Here is a 10,101-nt window from a genome sequence, read left to right as displayed (position 1 = left end):
GTGTCCAGGTGACTGCTGTTCCAGCCTCTCTGGTGCCCTACAGTCTGTCCTTCTCTGCCCGAGTGTCCTCTCCTCGTCCAGTCTCTAAAGTAGAGTCCAACTGTTCCCTGGACCCTCTGCAGTACCTCAACACAGAGCAAACCCAGGCCACGGTAGGTAGAGATGTGCGCTGTGTTCTTCAATACAAGATGTATCACTTTATTTATAGGTATAAATGTGTTTTGTGATCTGCAGGTGAAGTTGGCTGCAGGACATAAGTTTGACAGAGATGTTGAACTGCTGATTTATTACAAAGATGCCCACCAGCCCACTGCTGTGGTGGAGGCAGGACAGGCCTCTGCCAAGCCTGGTGAGTAAACTTTAGTGAAGTTGTTACTTTGTAATGGAAGAGTTCATCATCCTCCAATGGGTGAGTTACATGCAGAGGTGGAAAGTAACAAATTACAGTTACTCGTGTTATTATAATTGAGTGTTTTCTTGTGTACTCTTTAATTTTGCTTTTACTTAAGTATGTTTTGTTTGAAGTACTTTGCTACATTTTAAGTCACAACCGTTACTGAGTAAAAAAAATGCATGTTTGCGAGTGCCTCAAAGACAGGAATGACTCTAGCTACGGAAAGTCCCCAGCTCCCCCAAATAAGTTATTTTAGGTTAAAAAAGTAGGTTAACTAAGTATTGTTTACTCTGAGTAAATTTTAAATGAGCTACTTTTTATTTTTATACCAGTAATTTTACTTGTTGCTAACTAAGTAACAGTTCATCAAAGTAATCGTACTTAAGTAGAATATTTTTGTACTCTTTCCACAGATGTTGGAATAAATAGTAAAATCCTTATTTGTGGTCATTTTTCTGTCTCTCGTCTGTGTTTCAGGCACTCTGATGGGTGATCCAGTGGTGATGCTGAGCCTGTACCCTGAGTTCCCCCAGGCTGTGATGTCTTCAGTCGCCTCATGTGGAGAGTTTGTGTTCTTATTGGATCGATCTGGAAGTATGGATTGTCCTATGAACAACAGCAGTAGTGATCAGACTCGCATTGGCAGTGCCAGGGTAACCATCATGTGTACATTGTGTAATAAAATCATTCAGTGTCCCTCTCACACAGTGGCCTTCACTATCATTTCTCTCTTCCCTTTAAGGATACTCTGCTGCTCCTTTTGAAAAGCTTACCAATGGGCTGCTATTTCAACATCTACAGCTTCGGGTCCAGCTATGAACACATCTTCCCGTAAGTCACTCATGTCACTCGGTCCAACAAATGTATTCCTGTCTTTGGTGTTATTGTTTGTGCATGTGTGTGTTAATGTTCATCTGTTCTTGCATGTGTGTGTTTGTGATGGCAGTAAGAGTGTGGAGTACAGCCAGAAGACCATGGAAGAGGCTCTGAAGAAAGTTGAGGAGATGGGCGCTGATCTGGGAGGAACAGAGATCCTGAGGTCCCTCGAACACATTTACAGTCAGCCCTGCATTCTAAATCATCCTAGACAGGTGATATATACACACACACACACACACACACACACACACACACACACACACACACACGCGCACACACACCGCCTGACTCCCCCATAGTTCGCACCCTGCTTTGAGTGATATGCAAACTCTCCTCCTCTAGCTATTTGTCTTCACTGATGGAGAGGTGTGGAACACCAAAGACATTATGAATCTGGTGAAGAAGAATTCAGGTTCCCACAGGTGAGGCCACAAAAACACAGAACACAACAAACACTACAATTAGCAGAGTTTGGCCCATGTTGTTGTGCTGTGTGCGTTAAAAACAAAACTACTGTATTGTAGGTGTTTCTCTTTTGGGATTGGGGAAGGGGCCAGCTCTGCTCTTATCAATGGGTTGGCCAAGGAAGGAGGAGGTCACGCTCAGTTCATCACAGGGACTGACAGGATGCAACCCAAAGTAAGAAAGACATTAAAAACATAAAAGCTTTTATATTAAATTATGCAACAAAAATTGTATTCAGACAGAAATCATGGTTCCAGTTAGTAAAGACCCAGTGCCCGTTCATGACTTTGTGTTTTGTTCCCACCAGGTGATGCAGTCGCTGCGATTTGCTCTGCAGCCAGCTGTGGTGGACATCTCAGTCACGTGGGATTTGCCAAAGGGAGTGTCTGCCACTGTCCTCTCTCCACCAATTACAGCACTTTTCCAGGGTCAGAGGTCACTGATTTATGCCCAGCTCACCGGACAGGTAGGAGCAGCACCATCTCACAATGAAATACCTATTATTCTTTTCCATCTGGTATGTTACCACATTAACACACATGGTTTCTAACACTAATGCTTTCTCAGAGTTCAGAGGCAGCAGAGGGCTGTGTGACGGTGAAGTACAGCCTGGCAGGTCATCCCTCTCAGAACAAGCTCCACTTCAGTCTCAGACCTGCAGAGGACTCTGGGTAAGTGTTCAGAAAACACTGTTATGCATTTGGTCCTGGACTTACAAATGCTGAGTTTAATTCAGATAAATGTAAAATACAAGAAACAAAAACATCTATAGATAGGTCTTTGGTAGATGTGTTTTTTTGTTTTTCATATATATATATTTCCCTATGGTGCTTTTATGTAAAGCACTTTGCCTCTCTCTCTCTCTCTCTCTCTCTCTCTCACCCTCTCACCAAGAGTCTAAACCACAAAGTCAGTCTGTTACTGGCCAACATAATCAGTATGCTGAGAAGTTATCTGGTATTTTATGCAGACACATGATTATCTAGACATTCTGTACATTTCACTCAATCACAACTGTCTGCAGATTAACGGTCCACAGGTTGGCTGCTCGGACTCTGATTCGTTCCCTGGAGATGGAGGAGAGAGACCGCAGAGGACAGCAAGATGGAGGAGTGAAGGAGAAGGTGGTGGAGCTCAGTGTCCAATCAGGAGTGAGCAGTTCCTTCACTGCCTTCATTGCTGTCAACAAAGGCGATGGCGAGGCGATTCAAGGACCTCTGGTGCACAGAAATGTTCCAACACCCAGTGAGTGTAAATAAAAGTCACCCTCTACTTAAGAGACTCTATAGCTGACCATGAATAATAGTTTAGAGAGACGTGATCATGTTCTGCTTAACATTAAGACAATCCGTAATCATTTAATGACTTATAACTTCATTTAATTGGATATAAGAGCTAGCATTTGTTCTTTGCTCACAGTGTTTGTGTGTTCACATGTCTGAATGTAAAAACCTTTGAATACGGAATATTTGAAAAAATTTTAGGCACTATTTTAACTGCTTGTTGTTGATCATTATTATAATATAAAGTTAGGTTAGATGGTATATTTTCTGTTTAATAATTATCGTGAAATGGATTGACCTTTTATATTTTTTTTTATCCCAAAGTGCCCATGATGATGGCCTGTCGTCCGATGTCCAGTGGTGGTCCAGGCAGTAAGATTACTAAAATGATGAATACAAATGGAACACATCTTTCTATGTTTTATAAATACAGTAATTTAATGTAAACAACATATTTGCAGCTTTATTTTGAAATACTATTTATATAATAGGTGTCGTACTATTTTGTACAGGCTATACCCCCTAAAAGATGTAACTTTGGCTCTCAGACAGGGCCCAAAATTAACAAAACTACATTGGCAAATAAAATAAATAAGGTTAGCCACCGTTGGTGGGTTGCTGAAAGAGGTCTTCTGCACTACAAACTCATCACTGCAACACATTTGACTGACCAAGAGTTGTTTTGCATCGACTCTGCACATCGGTTGTGGAATGACTATCAGTAATTTTATTGCAAGTCTTGGATTGACCCTTGCTGTCCACTGTCGCTATGGTTATCTAGCTAAATGCAGAAGGATGCTTTAGCAATATGAACAGGGACTGTTCTTCTCTTCTGTGACAGCAAACATGATACTTTCAGTAACTATAATATAAATAATAGCCACGTTACGACGTTACACACACTTTTCTGGGAGTGCAGCAATGTGCGTGTGGTACTTCTGTCACACACCGGGAGAGACTCACTTCTCACAACAAACCTAGTCACACACACACAGGTTACCCACAAGGCCACTTTCCTTAAAGGGGTGGCTCGGCCTGTAACACAGAGGTGCAGGTAGGCTGTGGGTGTGCTAACCTAACCTGTTAGAAAACATAGTTAGCCTTTACCTTTATAGACGGAGCAGTGGTGGAGGATGTACTCCGATCCTTTACTTCAGTAAAAAGACCACACTGTAAAAATACTCTGTTGGAAGTAAAAGTCTGGCATTGGAAATGTTAGTTTCTTACTTACTAAAAGTATAATCAGGAAAATGTATTCAAAGTACTCAGTGAATAAAGCTTGTTGTGTCCAACCAACAGTCCAACCTCAAAATAATTATGTAATTATTAAAAATAACAAAACAAATTATCTTCACATATGTAATGCTGGAACTATGAAATGTTTTTACATGGAAAATTACTGTTATCAAAATTGTTACCCCCAGTAACATTGGCCCAAGCAAAATGAAAATCAAGTACTTCGGGAACGCTATAAATGCTCTGGCTCACATCATAGACCATCACCCAGAGCTGCTTTCATGCCATAATTTGCCACACCACCTGTCTTAACACACAGCAGACTGGAGTAGATCCAGAAATTAGCACCCCTATGTACTGAATCTACAATCGATTTTTGAATCAGATAATGAAATACTGAAGATTCAAACCCCTAGTTTGCGTGTTCACATCTGTCCTGTTTGTATAAAACAACCTTTTGAATATTTAAATACTATTTTTAAGTGCTTGTTTAGATTTAATTTTTTTTTGTTTAATAATTACCATTTAATGGCTTGACCCTCTACTTTCTTTTTTTTATCCAAAAGGGCCCATGATGATGGCCTGTATGGCGCCATGTCCTGCGATGTTGTGTGGTGGTGGACCCATGATTTGTAAGTTAAAAGCTAAATTGTTATGCAACACACATCTGTCTATGTTTTATAATACAGTAAATCAATATAAACAAAACACATTTGCAGCTTTAATTTAAATACTATTTGTACAGTAGGCATTCAGTCAGTACTGTTCAGTCAATATGTGAAGAACAGAAGACAATCATGACAATGATAAAGAACTTGAACGTAGGCCTATAGCAGCATAACTAAGGACTGACCTGAACCAGCCCTCACTAAGGCCTATCAAAAAGGAAAGTCTTAAGCCCACTTTTAAATGTGGAGATGGTGTCTGCCTCCTGAACCCAAACTGGAACCTGGTTCCACAGGAAAGGAGCTTGATTGCTGAAGGCTGTGGTTCTGCGTACTTGGCAGCCAACGGATTTTCGTTTTGTATGTTGTGTCCCAATAACTAGTAATTAGAAAATAGGAAAAAAAGAAAAAGGAAAACCTTTCCCAAACTGTTCCCATTCGACTTTTAGAGACACTAGGAACCACAAGTAACCCTGCATTCTGGGAGCGCAGTGCTCTGGTGGGGTAGTAAGGTACTATGAGCTCTTTAAAATATGATGGTGTCAGCTAGAGAGTCTCAAGGGACTTATTTGGGCAGCCTGATAATAAGGAATTAGCAAATAAGGAAGGAATAAATGCATGCAAATAATTTTTGACATAGGATATTAAGGATGTTAGGGAATGATAATTTGTTAACAAATGTTTTGTTAAGTCTGTAGAATGTGGTGTAAAACATCTCTGCAGCACGACAATATTTAATTTAAAATTATATTTTGACACATTAATCCTTCAACAAATATTGCGTCTCCTCCTCGATTTGAGAATTTTTCTAGGCCATATTGCAAATTCTATGAATTTCTGATTTATTGTTCAGCCTAGTGCACACTATATATCAAAAGAAAAGTCTCACAACCCTTTGCTGTAAATTTCTTGACGTAGGTGTCTCTGACTGAAACGGAATTTTCTAGAATTGTCATTGTCCCACGTTACAGAGCCATACCATTGCATTGGGTGACATATTGCTTCATAATGATCACTGCTAGTGGATTTATTCTGAAACAACTCTGCACATGCATTTTTGATGTCTGGTGTAGCATGGCTAAATTAGTTATGAATTTTAATAAATTTATGAGAATTAATACCCAATTATGAATTTTAATATTCATAAAATCAAAAAAATATTCCTCGTTTCGGGGCACCACCGGAGTTGTTATAATCATAGAGTCTCCGGACCTCTAGGTAGCTTTTAATAATTATACAATTATTACTAGTGATCCGTTAGATAATAATCGATAAATTATCTTAAATCAATCAGTCAGTCTCATATCTAAAGGGTCAATTCTCTTGGCAGGGACTTGGAAATAGGCAACACACACAGTTTCTTGATTACAGTGAATTTATTAACTAACGTTTACTAAAGCAATATAAACGGGTGGTTAAATACAGGGAAAATAAACAATGGCTGAACAATGAGAAATGGAGGTTCGATTGTGGGAAGAATTTGACTCATACAGCAGAGGAGAACTAATGAAAGTAAGCTATGAGTTTAGGAGTTAAAAGGGAAATATTGACATTACCGGACATCCCTGATCACAGAATGTTTGTTAGATCTTACGGCTTGTCGACGGCCTGCTTTGGCCTGTTGCATGGGTCCCACACTAGCTTACTAGGGATTCTCCGGGGTTCTCCGTGTCTGACTGAAGAAAACGCCTCCTCCGTCTGGCAATTCGGCTGTTTTCAGGTTTCCTTCGTTGCTGCTGGCGAGACCACGTGGCTTGGTCTGACCTCGGTGAAGTTGGCTCACGAACAAGCTTAAAAGGGAACTTGGTCGTTCCTGAATTAGTGCAGTGTAACTTAATGGACTGATAACTTTAACAAAACAAAAGAAAGAAAGAAAATAAAACAAACTGAGGGACAGATCGATGTCGCGGCACTTTGCGTGTGTAGCTTCAAATGAACAAAGGCCTGTTGCGCTGGTCGAACTCTTAGGGCGTTGCCTGGAGAGGCACGCCGGACGTGTGCCGAAGCGTCCAGAGAGCAGAGCGGAAGACCAGGGCATGAGGGGAAGAGCAGAGCAGAGAGAGCGAACGACGTCGCGTGTCGCTCTTTTGTTGTCTGGGGCGTGGTTCCCCAGAGGGCAGTCCTTTGTTCCCGAGGGAACATTTCCGGTTTCCCGAGGGACTGCCTTTCTAAACTTTAAATGTCTAAAAAACAAAATCTATTTGCGCGTATTATAATCAAATATTTTCCACAATCAAACCTCAATGGTCAAACAGTTGTACAGTTTTAAGTTAAGCATTTAGTAACAGGATAAGTGGGCGACATTTATACATTAACGCCAATTCCAACGATGGTGTGTAATACTTATTTCGTCCACTTGGGGGAGCTCAGGTTACATGAGGAAAGCTTAGATTAACCCAAAACAATCTTTTCCTTAGGAACTGGGGAATTCTTAAATTCAAGCTGGATAATTAATAGAGTATAGTATGACATTTCTTTATCATCATTTCTAAAGGAATTTTGTGAGAAAGTATTGTGAACAAGCATTGGTTACACTATAAGATGAAGGGGTGTCCTTAATCTTGCTGAAAATTAAAAAAAACACTGCAAAAGTAACTTATTTAGATACTTTTCAGCACTAATATCAACAAGAGATAGCAACAACATGGTAACAAAGATTTAATTAAACTTAATTAAATGCTTTGAGTCTTTGGAGACTGCAGTCTTTGGTTATTTAAAGTTTGGCTGTTCTGGGTTATATCACACTTAGTTGAGACAAGGAGTATCCCTTTGATGGGGTAATGAAACATGAAACACAGAGCAAGGTCAGTTGCCACAGTTACGTGTGGGGGGGGGGGGCAGTTTAGGATTTCCTGCCCCATCCAAGGAGATTCTGATAGGCTGTTCAGGGAAATGCTAATCGCTGGTTAATGTCCCTTTGTCAGTTTAACAGTCAGGCACCGCGTTATCAGCTTTGTAGATCAAAAAGGTGCCAGTTTTATGATCAGGCTGCTCAGGGATAGCACTTAGAGAAAGCAACTTTTCCACCCCCTTTCTGTTGGGGTCTCTTTAGCAGTCTGTTGAAGTTGATCTTTAACACCCCTGCTCCTCTCTGGGAGAGGAAAAGAGGGATTTGGAGTAGCTCCAAATTTATTTAATATAAAATGCACAAATCCACACTGTTGTCCCACTACACTGGAGAGTAGCTCTTTGCTGGGCAGACTGCTGAAGGAATAAACTACACTGGAGGTGTTAATCATAATAAAGGCACATTTCACTAAAATGCCCAATGTGGCTTTTGTGTGTATTCTTAATAATAATAATAATAATGATAATAATAGTTTTTGACCAGTCAATGAGTTCTGTGGCACTGAGGCGTAAGCTATATCAGACTGTGTTTATAACATAACAGTGTTGGATAAGAAGAAAAAGAAGAAGGGTCTCTTGAGGAAACCAGTTCAGAAGCATCTGCAGACTGATGGTGCTGCTCATTACCAGCCTCCACAGATACCATCCAGTTGTGATGCTGATTGTAAGTAGAAAGGAAGTAGAATAATAAAGCACATTTTATTATTTACAGCATGTCAGTGCAGATATTACATTATAGTGAACATTGCTCACTGTTTGCTCTGCACCTTGACAGCTGCCAAATAATACCTTTAATGGACTTTACGGAGTCATGCATTTTACAGTTTAACGTTCATTTTTGGGGCCTTTTTGTTGTGAAATAATTCAAAAAAACATTTTTATCCTTATGCAACCATTGACCACAAGAAGATGTGTTGCTCACCCGAATCGAAGCAAAACAAAAAGCACCACATTAGATTAATTTCTTCTGGTGGCAATATATGGTTTAACTCACAAGCAGAGCTGTGAAAGGACTAGGGTTTTTTGTGACTCAGACCCTGTCCACACGTACACTGTTTTGTTCATTTTAGGTCACTGAAACTTCAGAAACTTCTTCCTGATACTTACTGTTGTTGCCTTTGTGTAACATTCCACTTCTCTTTTTTGCTTTAAGTGATGGACGCAAGTGAGGATTCACTGTTTGATGACACTGTCTCTCCATGCAGCTTGGATGGTAAGTAAGAGGTTATTGAAGACAACTACTAGATGGTTTTCCATCAAATGTGGAGCACACACTTGTGTCTCCCTCAAGTTTTCATGTTGCACAGGTCAAATGTTTGTTTTGTCTAATACTTTGATTTATGACCAAATACCTGTAAACATTATCATTGTGAGCATGTTTGCATTTAGCTCAAAGCACCACTGTGCCTAAGCGCAAACTCGCAGAGCTGCTAACATGGCATACTAGCTGCTAGCATGTTTGCATTTAGCTCAAAGCACCACTGTGCCTAAGCGCAAACTCGCAGAGCTGCTAACATGGCTGTAGACTCTTGTTTTGCCCACATCTGGTTCTTTATTGATTCTATACATTATCAAGTCAAGACTTTGTGACTTATTTAATTTCTTAGTCAGACACAGTCTATTTTAGCACTATAAACCCAACTTACATGAGAGGCTAAAATTTTTAATGTTTAATTTTCAATAATTGTCAAAAAAGGTGAGGATAGAATGATTCCCCAGTGGTAGCAACAAAATGACTTTATGATGTACATTCAAAAACTAATCGGCAAAATGCATTCAAATATGTTTCACTACAGTATATCAACACATTAATATCAAATAGGCAAAAATGAGAAAAAGATTATTTTATCTTTGCTCTTTTCTTTGATTTTCTCCTCAGAAATCCATTTGCCCAAACAGCCGCCCAGAGACCCTTTGCTGCAGTTGGTCTCCCTCCAGAAGGCGTCTGGCAGCTGGGTGCTGGATCCAGCTCTGGCTGCTGCACTGGGAAAGACCAGCGAGGAGGTGGAGAACCCTAAACCTGCATCGGTGGGTTATGGTCAAAAATAATAATAATAAAGGGGTTAATTATAAGATAGTATTCATGACATGGTTTATATAGAAACAATAGAGAAGAAGTAATAAAACATATGGAACCAAACCAACACAACATTAAACAAACCAAAAGAAATGAAAATGAAGATTCGGAAGACAAAAGATATGTCAGTGCATGAAAACAAAAATACTGGTGATACTCAAGCCCCTAAGCACCCTCTGAGAACCAATGTATACCTGGCTCCTAGTATGTTTTAGAAATGACTTTAAAATTTTATTGATCATTTTTAAAGCTCTT

At 39.9% G+C, this 10,101-nt stretch overlaps 1 protein-coding gene across 12 annotated transcripts in view; it reads left to right on the top strand.

The window, feature by feature from the left end:
• LOC123985437 (von Willebrand factor A domain-containing protein 5A-like) overlaps window positions 1-10,101 on the top strand; it is a 73,675-nt gene that overhangs the window by 20,258 nt on the left and 43,316 nt on the right. Inside the window, exons 15-19 of one of the 12 annotated variants that reach the window (XM_046072934.1) lie at window positions 3,346-3,393; window positions 4,824-4,889; window positions 8,314-8,433; window positions 8,923-8,982; window positions 9,649-9,797. The exons of 10 other annotated variants lie outside the window; for them this stretch is intronic. In XM_046072934.1, coding sequence (XP_045928890.1) covers window positions 3,346-3,393; window positions 4,824-4,889; window positions 8,314-8,433; window positions 8,923-8,982; window positions 9,649-9,797 — 443 coding nt within the window. The remainder of the gene's footprint in view (window positions 1-3,345; window positions 3,394-4,823; window positions 4,890-8,313; window positions 8,434-8,922; window positions 8,983-9,648; window positions 9,798-10,101) is intronic. One more of the 12 variants, XM_046072936.1, reaches the window with a different exon arrangement.

This window comes from Micropterus dolomieu, linkage group LG17 (genome assembly GCF_021292245.1).
Source record: "Micropterus dolomieu isolate WLL.071019.BEF.003 ecotype Adirondacks linkage group LG17, ASM2129224v1, whole genome shotgun sequence".
In the NCBI taxonomy this organism is placed as follows: domain Eukaryota; kingdom Metazoa; phylum Chordata; class Actinopteri; order Centrarchiformes; family Centrarchidae; genus Micropterus; species Micropterus dolomieu.
Note: the sequence above shows the minus strand (reverse complement) of the source record. Positions and strands in the feature narration are given on the sequence as shown.